The following is a 12,890-nucleotide window of genomic DNA, read 5'->3' as shown; positions in this document are numbered from 1 at the left end:
TACATACAAATGCACATGCATATGTATACATATTTGTACATACACATACACAAAGACACACAAATGTACATATCATATAAGCATACAAATATACATATATAGACAGAGGCACGCACATACAGATGAACACATACATGATAGGGGAGTTCAGCCAATCACATTCTCTTTGTGGGGCGTGTTGCCCTAAGGCAAAAGTTTACCTATAAACCTGGCAGGTGAAAGCCCTCCCACCCCCTCACCCCCCCCACCCCGCTCTTTCTCTCTCCCTCTCTGGCCTGGATCCAGCGTTCCAGACAGATGGGATTCTTTGTAAGTTTTTCCTTCTGTTTTATTAAAGCTGTATCTTTTGTAAGATAGTCTGGGGACTTTTCATTACTGATCCACATACACACACACATACACACACACACACACACACACACAAAAAATATTTTAATTGCCTAGAAGCTCCCTCAGTTCAGCCCAAACGCTAAGCCCATTCTGGGTGGTGCAGTTTTGTGTCAGTGTCGGTGACCTTACTTCATAATCGTGGCAACCATTAGCAGTTGCTCTCCAAAGCAAACTCCAGATCAATTACAAAAGAAAGGGCCATATTTACTGTGCGATTTATGTGCCAAATAAGTTTACTAAACTAAGGTCATTTAAATAAATTTGGCCTGAAATTACATAACTACCTGGATTTCTATATTGAAAGAAATAAAAGTTGTTTCCATGGCAGCAAGAGTCAGCAGTCAGGACACATCAATCAATAAATTGACATTCAGGAAACCTTACAAATATAGGTGTTAAACTCATGCCTCACTGAAGACCTTTTAAAAGTACCTTTTATTTTTAATTTTGTGTGTGCTTGTATGCGTGCATGTGCATGCATGCGTGTGTATGCATGTGTGCATGTGTGTGTGCTTGTATTTATTAGTATGTGCGTGCATGTATGGGGGTACGGTGTGCATGCGTGTGTGTGTGCGCACATGTGCGTGTGCTTGTGTGTATGAGTATGTGCGTGTGGGGGGGTGAGGTGTGCATACGTATGTGTGCATGCGTGTGTGTGTGTGTGTGTGTGTGTGTGTGTGTACTCTCACATGTGGAGTCAGAGAATGACTTGCTGGAGTTGGCCCTCTCCTTCCCCCATGTAGATTTTGGAAATCAAACACAGGTGGTCAAGCTTGGTGACAAGTGCCCTTATCCATTAACTATCTCTCCAGCCTCCTTCAAAGAATATTTTAACGATACCAGAAGGGAATGGTTTATCATTTTATATAACCTTTCGTGTGAAACCAGTTTTGTTTCTAAACCAAAACTGGAAGTTTTGGCTGTAGTCCTGCAGAGATAGTTACTATTAGGTCCAAACAAGCTCCCAAAATGGCAGTGCTGGTGACAATGTCTTAGGCCTCCCTTAAACCACCCTTTAAAAACCTCCCTTAAATCTGTCAACTTCCTAGTTCCCGGTCAACCCCAAAAGCCTGTATCACCTCAAGGACACTGCTGTCATATAAAATCTACTTGTTTTTCTACCATTTTGCTCCTCTCACTGACCCCCCCTGCCCCAAGAGACAGTCTTGGTAATTTGATCCTTAATAACCTTTCTCTCTAACCAAGGAGAGGTTGAGTTTGGTGGTTTCACTTTGCCCTCACTTACAGTTACTAAGTATTTTGTAATATAAAAAACAAGGTGACCAAATGGCCCACACATAGGACCATCTCTAGTCCTAATGATGTCTTCAGTCGGTCCAGAGGGCTGCCGTTTATCAAGCCATTGCAGAGCCGCCATGTCAGCCTTCCCCGACCTAACCCGTGAGCTGAGAAGACGACCCTGCTGACATCCATGAATACTGTGCTGTCATCCGAAAAGCCCATCTTGAGGGAGAACGCACATGAGCAAGTCAGGGAAAGAAAATGTATCTTACTTTTATTTCTAAAATAATACCCCAAATTCTCTTTATTTACAGTTGTTTAGAAAGAAACCGTCATAAACACATCCCCATATAAATAGTAAGACCCGTAACAGCATTGTGTCTGTCTCACAGATGAAGAAGCGAAGATCCTACGAGCCAGGTTGTCTTACTCAAGGGCTAAAATAAGAAGCACACAGAACAGCCACCCGATGTTCTTTTCCTAGTCAGGGAGAAACTTAACACGAACCAACTGCCGAGTAGATACAGCATCCTTCACATTGGACCTCCAACCCTACCACCGACACTGGATCTGACCTGAGTCCTCCAGACTCCAGGATCCCTCTCAGTGCAAGAATGTCTGGATCCAGAACAACAAAGAAGCTTAGGGGATGACAGCAGACAGTCCGCAGGCAGCCATGCAGACATGAAGGAGACCCCTCAATGCTCTGCAGATGGATGGTGAGTCTTGACCACGTGAACAAATACCAGTCGTTGTCAAATCAGCGCCAACAGGCCAGTCTTTGGAAAACCCCGTTTGTCCACTGTGAGTCTCAGCTGGTTTCCAACTGAGGTAGGTAGCGCTCCTGGGTGAAAGAGGATGTCACTTTATTCCAGCTATGATTTTTTTGTTCTTCCTTCTCTTGGAGCCCCTCTCCATCCCAGTATGCAAGGCATCTCCGAGAAATAAGCAATCTGGACAAGAAGATGGAGCACTTGTTAGTACATGGAGTGATAGCTGGCATTTCTAAACACTTCATTTGATCCAGAGCAGAGGTTCTCAACCTGTGGGTCGCAACCCGTTAGGGTCAAAAATCAGATGTTTACATTACAATTCATAACGGAAGCAAAATTACAGTTATGAAGTAGCAATGACATAATTTTATGGTTGGGGGGGTCACCACAAGATGAGGAACTGTACTAAAGGGTTGCAACCTTAGGAAAGTTGAGAACCACTGCTCTAGGAGAATTATTTTGTTTATCCTGCAACCATCCTGGGGAAAATGTGCTATTATATCCTGATTAACAGAGGAGGAAATGAGATCGAGTTGTCTGTATATCACACAGCACCAAGGCTGCTCCCTGCCTGTGTTGTCCTGATTCCTGGATCATAAAATGAACTAAGAACACACGTTGCTCTTCCCCATCTTTAGAAGGACTTCAGGGCTCTAAACTCACATTTGCATCGTTTTCTTCGACTGCTTGCGCAGGAATCTTATTTCCATAGGGAAATGAACCCTGGCTCCTTTTAAGGGTGCTTGAGGCTTTAAGCAAACACGCCATGAAGGAACTCTCCCTAAGGTCAGAGGATGACTGTGTCCCAAGGCCTGCTGCAGGTGTGAACAGCAGGGGGCACTGTGCAGCTCTGGCCTCCTTAGGAATGAGGTTCACCTCTGTGTCTTCTCTGACGGGATCTGCCAGTCAGAATCCACCCCTTAAACAAAGTACCCTGGGGTTCGGGTCTCTGCAGTCCTTCCTCACAGCGGGCCTCGGGGACAGAGATGCTGCTGTTCTGTATGTCCACCCAATCTTGACCTGAGATCGCTGGGTGGGATAAAGGCAGCCTCCATGACCTAAGTGCCCCTCTCTCATCCCAAATCCAGTCCTAACCTCTGCCTACTGGAGCTCTACTACTGTTTAGTCTATGACTCAGCATGCGGTTTAAGAGCAGCCAATTCTGCCTTTTCTGCACGGCTTCACCATGACTGGTCTACACTTCTACCTTGGACGCACCAAAAAACAACCAGAGTGTTTCTGTGGTTGGGACTCCCTTTGTTGAAAGACACTCCCACCTGACATGCCTCACCTCCTCCCCCTCACCCCTACGCCACCAAATCTCCTTTCTGGACTTCCAATTTTCACCGACTGTGATTTTCCTGTCCCTCTACATGAATGCTTGCTTATTTGATTCCTTTTTCTGCCAGAACGCCAACGGCTATTCCAGAGTCCCTTTAATACCATGTATGCATAGGTGTAAATTCACAGCCCAATGACTGAGAAAACTCAATAGGGAGAGAGACACCCGCAGAGCACACGCCCAAAAGATTCAAAACTCGGCTCCTCATCTATCTCTTAAGTCCAAAAATAGAACTGAAAATCAAATAACAACATAGCCCGGCCTTTGCTGACAGTACACCCCCACCTTCCCAGTCTTCCTCCAGTACAGCTGTAAGCCCTCCTGAACTCCAGTACAGCGTGGCCCATGTCTTATAACCTGCCACTTATAACCTCCGTCGCTGGCCGGTTAGCTCAGTTGGTTGGAGCCCGAGGCTAAGAACCTGTCGCATTCCCACAACTGTCCAAGTGTGCTCAACCAGCTGGAGAAAGGGCCTCCTCTACGATCTCCTCTCCAGAGTGAATGGGTCAAGTATCACCAGAAGGCAGGCCTCCTCCCTCAGACATGGTCTAAGACCATTGCTGGCAACTGAGACCTAGCTAGAAAGTCCAGCTCTGATTCTCTATTAGGAGAAATTAATTATACATAGTGGATTTCATTAAGCCATTTTGGACACGCACATAATGTATTTTGGTCGTGTTCAAGCCTCGCTCTTTACTACTGTTTGTCCCTCTCCCACTTCTTCGACTGGCTGGTTTTTTTTTTTTTAATTGAATTTTAGCTGTTTTGTTTTTCTGTGTCTGGGTTTTGCTTTTGTTTGCTTGTGTGTTTGTTTGAAACACAGACTCACTCTGTAGTGTTAGCTGTCCTGGAACTCACCCTGTGGACCAGGATGACCTTGAACTACAGAGACCCGCCTGCCTCTGCCTCCCTAGTGCTGGGATTAAAGGCGTGTGCCACCACTGCCTACACTCCTCTCCCACTTCTGCTGATCTCCCCAGATGAGGCTCTGTCAGTAGTTCAACCGAATTACCGACAAGTTGCAAACTCTTCTACTGTGGGGGAGTCCCACAGGCTAGGGAATGGCCAGGGCCAGTAAAAGCATGACTTTTAATGAAAGACTCCAAATGCATTTGTAAGCCCCCTCAACCCAAAGACATTTTTCTAAAACCTTACACTCACTCTCTCTTGGAAACGGGACAGTCAACCCCCCCCACACACACACACACACACACACGCACACACATGCTGGACTGCTCATCCTCCTGTGTCCTTGTGAATAATCTTCAAACACAACTCCATTCTGGGAATTGAGGCAAAGACAACCCACAGATGTTGACTCAGTTCCTGATGTTTTATTTAGTCACTAGAACAAGGCCAGGATGGCCCATAGATGCTCCCCTTATCTCAACTGACCACTCAGCTATTCTCCTGCCCTGGAATAGACCAATCACTGCTAGTGACCTTTTAAATGAGCCAATCCAATAAGTTGGAAAACAACCTACAGGTTCCCTCCTTGTGTCTGTGGCTTTTTGCTTTAAAAGATGGACTGTAACAGCTATCGGAGGTCCTTCATATCCCGAACCTGAAGGGCCCTGTCATGACAGAATAAAAATCCTCCTGCTTTTACATCAATTGTGGTTATGAGAACGGTGTCTGGAGCAACTCCTTCCTGATGTTTGGACTTCTAGTCCAACAATAACACTTTAATATTAAGTCCAAATGTGAAAGTCATCACAGAAGGACTCTATGCTTGTGGTGATTTGAATAAAAATGGCCCCCATAGGCCTATAGGGAGTGGCACTATTAGGAGGTATGGCCTTTTTGGAGTAGGTGTGGTTTTGTTGAAGGGAGGAGATGTATCACTAGGTGGGCTTCGAGGTCTCAGGTGCTAAGCCAAGTCCAGTGTGGTAGTCACTTCCTGCTGCCTGCAGATCCAGATGCAGAACGCTCAGCTCCTTCCCCAGCACCGTGTCTGCCTGCCTGCTCCCATGCTTCCTGCCGTGCTGACAATGGACTAGACCTCTGAACTGTGAGTCCCAGTTAAATGTTTTCCTTTGTAAGAGTTGCCGTGGTAATGATGTTTCTTCACAGCAATAAAACCCTCAACAGTGCTGGATGGTTTTAACTAGGTGAGTCAAGTCTCCACACAGCCCAGAATTGGATCACCTGGGAGGGAGTCTTAATGCGGTATTATCTAACTCAGATTGGCCTGTGGGCAAATCTACAAGACTTTGCTTAATTGTTGATTGATGCATGACTACTCAGACCACTGTGGACTGCACTATTCTGTAGGCATGTGATCCTGAACAGCAAAAAGTGGAGAAAGCTAACGCAGAGCAAGCAAGCATCCATATGTTTTTGTTCCTCTGCTCTTGACTGTGGATATGAGTTTGAAACTCCTACCTTGACTTCCTCAAAATAATGAACTCTAACCTAAATCTGTAAACCAAAAAACAACTTCTCTCCTAAATTGTGTTTTTTGTTTTATTTTGTTTTTGGAGCCTGTCCTGGAACTACCTCATGTAGACCAGGCTGGCCTCGAACTCACAGAGATCCACCTGCCTCGACCTCCCAAGTTCTGGGATTAAAGGCATGCACCACCACCGCCCAGCTCCTAAACTGTGTTCTTATTGGTGTATTTTCTCAGGGCAACAGAGTTAAACTAGACCAAATGACAGAACAACATTGTCCTTCTTTTGCTTCCCAGCCCTCCACACCTGTTAGTCTGCAGAGATGACTTTTTCCCTTCAGCCTTCTCTCTCTCCCTTTTCCTAGGACCCTTGTGTCAAAGTCCCACACCAGTACATCAAGTTTGGAGGATCTGTAATGCCAGAAACTTTACAAGATTTCTTCAGATTCACAGTATCTCTGCTTCCTCTACTAAATTGCTTCAAACCCCTGCCTGAGCCATACGTCAAAAAGAAAAAAAAAAAAAAACATGGCCACTGACAGGTGATGAAATATAGTCACACCCAACTATGTACCTGTGGAAGGGCCATGGTAACTTCTCCAAGATGAGGTCTGATACGAACCTGTGTATCCTCTATCTGCTATTACTAGTGGCCCTTTCTGGTTGCTGTTTTGTGGCTTAATCATCTCCTCGTGACTGCCTAATTTGTTTCTCCCCAATTTCACCTGTATAGAAATAAATCTCAGGGGTCAACTGTGAATAAGCAGGTAGTTGCCACATGTACACCCATACCCTCTTAGGAGTGATTCTAGGCCCCACTTCACTGGGGAGAGGCACGTCTGCCCGTTGTTTTGTGACTTTAATCAGTCAATGCTTTTGTCTCAGCAGTAGAGTTCCCGTAAGTGCCAAAATCGATTCACAAGAAGAAACTAAGTCCTTCTTGAGCAATGAACAGCAGTGAATGCAGAGACTTACAGCTCCCAAGAAGCAAAACATAAGCAAGAGTAGCGGGTTCAGCTCTCAAAAGACATGGACACCACCATCTCTAAGGCTTGGGATACCCTGGAAGATAGGGTAGAGGTCTGCAAGATGCCATTTTCTGCAGTCTAGATGTCTCTAGAGACCACCGCAATCATCAGCTCACAATGACGTAGATGCTTACACTTGGATAGGCTCTATCCACAGTCAGTCATGGAAAGGAGGGGCTAACGATGCCCCACCCTTTGCCTCTGGACTGCTGGCTAGTAAGAGATTCTAGAAGGGAGGGAGGGAATCACTGTCTTCTATTGTATGATCACTGCTGAGCCCACCAGGGCTCCATCAGTTAGCTCCAAACCCATGGTCATAGTCAGCCCTAGTTGAGTTTGGTGGGTCAGAAGACAAAACAAATAGCCCTGAATACGAGAGAGAAACTTGCGCCGTGAAGATGGGCAGGGGAATAGGAAGTAGTAGGTGGCAGTGGTCAGTATTCATTGCTTACACATATGACACTGTCACAGAACAGATTTACTAATAAAGAAAATAAAAAGTTTAGACGGGAACTTGAATGTGTGAGCTTGGCCAATTAGCACAAGCGGGGCCACAGCATCTCCTCGCCAAGGCCATAAGGTTGGTCTGGTCATAGAAACTCAGCTGCCACTTTCTCTGTGCTCACTTTTGTGCTGGGCAATAGAGAAGCACCCCTCCTCTGATAGTCCTGCTGTCCTTTCTAGTCCCTCTCGGCTCAGACATGCTCACGAGTGCTTCGGCGGCACCTGCAAGTACAATTTCTACCCGAGTGTTCAATACTTACATTTTAGTCTCAACGACTCAGTACTTTGGATCCATTGACTGGACTTAACGATGCCTTCTAAATGGGATGAAAATAACAGAGTTGTCAATAGGTGATGATACTGTCAAAAATATGCATATTTATAGATTACCATGCAGTGTAATCTAAACAGTGTAAAAATGAAGCTCCAGAGAAATATCCATATTGATACAGCCACAAAGAATAGAATTACTGTATTTCACTGAATGCAACAATATGAGTGACCTCATTGTCTTTGTTTTGCTTTTTTACTTAAAAAAAAAAACCCAGTCAGTTAAGACACAGTATATTGCCCCCAAGGTCTAAATGAGGAGCAGAAGGAGGGAGAACATGAACAAGAAAGGCAGGACCGTGAGGAGTGCGTTCACCCACTGATACAAGGGGACTGATCTAATGAGAGTTCACCAAGGCCAATTGGACTGGGACTGAACGAGCACGTGATCCAATCAGATTCTCTGAATGTGGCCGGATTCTCTGAATGTGGCTGGCTCGGGGTCTTTCTGAAAAGCCATTGACAATGACACTAGGACTTGTTTCCTCTGCATATACTGGATTTTTGGGATCCAGTCTGTTTGGATGCTCACCTTCCTGGACCTGGAGGGAGGGGGGAGGAACTTGAGCTTCCCACAGGGCAGGAAACCCTGACTGATCTTAGGGATGGAGAGGGAGGAGGAGAGAGAGTGGGGGGAGTGGGAGGGTGTTGGGAGGAGGGGCAGAAATGGAAACTTTTATAAATTAATAAACTTTTATAAAAAAAAAGACACAGTATATTAACTGGCTAGATGGTATATGTTTAACTTAAGAGATGTTAAATAATGGTAAAGAAAATTTCTGTCTTAAAATTAATGAACTGTGATACTAAAAGTCATGCTTGGAAGTGTCCATAGTGTGTCTCAATGCACCTAGAAAGATTGTTTCTAAGCCTCAGAGGAAGAATATACTGGTTGAACAAGTAAATTTTAGCAGATTCAGAAAATTTGGCACTCAGTCAAATTTTCAAAGACAGATTGCCAACTCCAAAGTCTTGTTTACAGTCAGTACATGTACAGTTACTATAGTCCATGGAAGTGTGGTCTACTGGAAAGAGTCCCAGACATGGGGGGTGGACAGGCTTTGGTTGGCATTTCCTCCTGGCTATGGTTCTACTTCTAATAAGATAGGTGACCTTGTATACATGCCATTAAATTCTCAGTCACACTCCTCACCAGTAAAATGAGTGGGTTAAACTTTCTCATTTCCTAGCTCCCACTTTTTATAAACCACTGGTCGTGGGTTAATCTCAATGGCCTCATGTCAAGCTAAAAATGTACACACAAGCAAAATTCCCTCAAAGGGTTTCTTCTGCTAGCTTTCCACTGCAGCTGATTCTCTCTGTCTTTGAAAATGAAAAAAAAAATGAAAGAGTAATTCATTTTGCTAATAAATTCTGAGTCCTGGACTATGGCACCCATCTCTGCACGCATGAGGACACTGACCCATCAGTCTGTCACTAGAAGGAGGGGGCTTACCTCTGCTGCTCTCGACTTCCCCTCATCCTCAGAGCATCCCTTATCTGAAAAGCAAGGACAGTCAGTGATCAATAGGCATCAGGGGAAGCAGCAGCATTCCAAAGTCCAGACACACGTCCTCGAAATTTAAGACCAGTGAGTCTGGCCAGAGGAACATTAGGTGGTTCAGCATTGCACCCCGAAACTTTGGGATAAAAGTTGAAGAGTGATAGTAACAATAGCAAAACTATGCAGAACTCTTTTCAAATTGTAGCCATGGTTTCCATTCTTTTTCCCAGCAATATCCTCATGCAATCTCTGCTCGTCTTAACAACAAGCAAGCAGAGAGAGTAGAGCATTCTCCTCTTCCTTCCTCATAGTTACTGCCCTGAGCTGTACTCAGTTCGGCAACCCTAGACTCCGGTTAAAACTATTTCACCCTCCTGATTCCCCGGCCACGTGAAATTATCTGGCAATGAAGGAAACAAATTCAAATTACCTTGTAATCCATAATCGTGCCAAACACCAGGATGAAAAAGCCCTGTTGGAAAATTCAACAGAATCATTAAGGAAAACTTCCTAAGCAGCATCCTAGTGTTATTTTACTCCTACTCTTCTGGGTAACCCCTGAACGGTGCCTGGACATTAGAAATCCATTTCCACTGATGCATATGAACATGCGTTGGCAAGCCTGGCATGGTGGTACAGATCTGTGTTCCTAACACTTGGAAGGCAGAGGAAGGAGGATCTGTAGTTCAAGGCCAACTATATGTATAATGAGTTCTAGGCAAATCTGAGTAGCTTAGCAGGACCCGTTTCTAAGATAAATAAAATAAAATGGGCCAGCCAGGTGACTCAGAAGGTAAAAGCACTTGCCACAAAGGCTCAAGACCAGAGTTTGACCCCTAGGATCCAAGTGGTGGAATTAGACAAAATCACCCTGGTATATTGTGCTCTAACTCCACACACAGGCTATGCATGTGTGCGCGCACATACAAATGAACAGGGGTGGAAGAATACATGCAAATTTTAAATTAATGAAATAAACATTGATGGGTCTTTTAATCTACCTTCTTCCCTGGCAATGAGGATCAGTCTCATGGACTTGTGCACATGTGTTATTAAGGCCTATTGAATGTCCAATGATGTAGAATGAGTTTTCACCCATACTGTATTGTTTGAATGAGAAGAGTTCCCCGTAGACTCATGCACTTGAACAACTAGTCTCCACCTGCTGATGCTGTTGTGAGATAATGTGGAACTTTTGGTGCGTGAGGCCTAATGTACAGATGTATGGCAGGAAGTGAGGCCAGAAGTCTGTAGCCAAACCAGGTTCCAGCCTGAGCTCTCCTCTTCCTCATCCACAGAAGATGGCACAAGCTCTTGACATCAGGACCTGAGCCCCAGCTCCCATACTACCACCCCCCATGAAACTAAGAACTGAAATAAATGCCTTCTTTTCTTGAGTTTCTTGGGTCTAGCATGTTATGACAGCGACAAGAACAATTCCTAAAATGTGGATTCAATCCCATAATTTCATCTCAAGTATTGAAGTGTTGAGTCGTTCTCAGGATGACAGGATGGAATCCGGTCATTCAAAAATCATAACCAGGGAAGCAGAGAACTAATCTTTGAAGAGACGAAACTTGTGTCCTGGCCTGTTTTGAATGGGGGTAAACATTTTGTGAATAGTCAACCATGGACTCTGAGGTGGTAGAATTTTTTAGCAAAAGTAAATGAAAACTACAAAGACCTGGAAGCTGGGAGAACCTTTTCTCTGTCCTCAGTCAGTGCTGCAAAGAAAACCTGACCAGGTGACATTGAAATGTTAAATGTAAGTCACAGGGAACTCTAGCTAAGAAAAGAGAATTTAGCAAAACTAAAGGGTTTTTTTTTTTAGTATTTTCTATGAATAAAGGAGAAATATAAGAGTTCTGAAGAGGAAATACAGATAAACTACTCCTAAGGTTTAATTGAGTCACAAAGAAAAAAATGAGGGCAGGAACTGCTGTCCTATGGTAACTGCTGGCATAGCTTGTATGGGGCCTGGGTTTGGTTCCCAGCACCAGAAAGAAGAGACGGGGACAGTGAAGGGGAGGGGGAAGGAAAGGAATAGAGAGAGGGGAGAGGGGAGGAGAGGAAGAGAGGAGAGGAAGGGAGGGGAGGGGAGAAGAGAGAAAGGGGGAGGGAGAAGAGAGGAAGGGGGGAGAAACGAAGAGAGGGAAGAAGAGCAGAGAGGGAAGAGAGGAGTGGAGGGAAGAAGAGAGGAGAGCTGGGGAGGGGAGAGGAGAGGAGAGGAGAGGAGAGGAGAGGAGAGGAGAGGAGAGGAGAGGAGAGGAGAGGAGAGGAGAGGTGAGGAGGAGAGGGGAGGAGAGGTGAGGAGGAGAGGGGAGGGGAGAAGAGAGGAGGAGATGGGAGGGGAGGAGAGAAGAGGGGAGAGGAGAGGAGGGGAGGGAAGTGAAGTTGTTAGTTACTAGAGTAATTTCCAGAGTGGGAAAATTAGCTACAGATGATGGCTCACACCTGAATTCCATCACTCAGAGTTTAAGGCAAGCCAGGGCTAAAAAGTAAGACCTCTGAAAAATAAAACAGAACGGGGGTTCAGAGAGAATACTCAGCAGTTAAGAGCCCTTGTTGCTCTTACAGAGGACTTGTGCACCCACATGGTAGCTCACAACCATTTGTAACTCCAACCCAGAGGATCTTAGGCCCTCTTCTGACCTCCTTGGGCACTGTATACACATAACATAAAGATATACATGCAGACAAAATATCCAGGTGCATAAAATAAAAAAATAAAGGGAAAAACTTTTAACTTAAGGCAATCATGTTTTTTGAGTTCAGAAAAACAAAGGCTGAAGTCCTTGTTTCCTCTTTACGACCATATAATGATTTAAGAAAATGCATAAGATACACGAGCGGCCTAAGCTGGCATCTCTTTAAAGTCTGTACCTGGTTGGCTCCTTGGGCCGTGCCTTACGTACTGACAAGTCGATAGGAAGGCTGTTTTGTTAGACAGTTACAACGTTTAGAGTGGAAGTGAGAAACCTTGCCCAGACACCAGACCAGAAATCTTTGCACTTAGCCAGCCTTTCCCTCTGCCCAACCTCTCAAATGTGCCATCACAGCCCAACGTCGGCTACAAGCAAAACATGAGAAAAAACAGGCACAACTGTGTGCCAGTAAAACCCTATTTACACAAACAGGCAGAAGCCTCAGGTTTCCAAGCCCTGATTAAAAGGGTAATTAAGACTATCAGCCTACCAAATTTTTTATTACTCATAGGTTGGGAATGCAATCTGATTAAATGATAGGGTCCCTGAAAGGCAAGCTTAGAACAAGAGGGACCATCTTGTCAGAGCGTGCGTGTGGGAAAATACAATGGAGATCATCCCAATCCAAGTCCGTATCTCGCCAGATGAGAAAAGTTGAGATCTGGAGGAAAATGGCCTTC

At 44.9% G+C, this 12,890-nt stretch overlaps 1 protein-coding gene across 1 annotated transcript in view; it reads right to left on the bottom strand.

Moving 5' to 3' along the window:
* Positions 1 to 1,880: 1,880 nt before the first annotated feature.
* Positions 1,881 to 12,890, bottom strand: part of LOC125405914 (adhesion G protein-coupled receptor F4) — a 33,233-nt gene continuing 22,223 nt past the window's right edge. The window contains 5 exon segments of the mRNA XM_087898000.1: positions 1,881 to 2,585; positions 7,932 to 7,988; positions 9,458 to 9,480; positions 9,483 to 9,501; positions 9,936 to 9,977. Coding sequence (XP_087754126.1) covers positions 7,941 to 7,988; positions 9,458 to 9,480; positions 9,483 to 9,501; positions 9,936 to 9,977 — 132 coding nt within the window. The 3' untranslated portion in view covers positions 1,881 to 2,585; positions 7,932 to 7,940.

This window comes from Myodes glareolus, chromosome 18 (genome assembly GCF_982192425.1).
Source record: "Myodes glareolus chromosome 18, mMyoGla1.1, whole genome shotgun sequence".
NCBI lineage: Eukaryota > Metazoa > Chordata > Mammalia > Rodentia > Cricetidae > Myodes > Myodes glareolus.
This window is presented reverse-complemented; position numbering and strand designations above follow the sequence as displayed.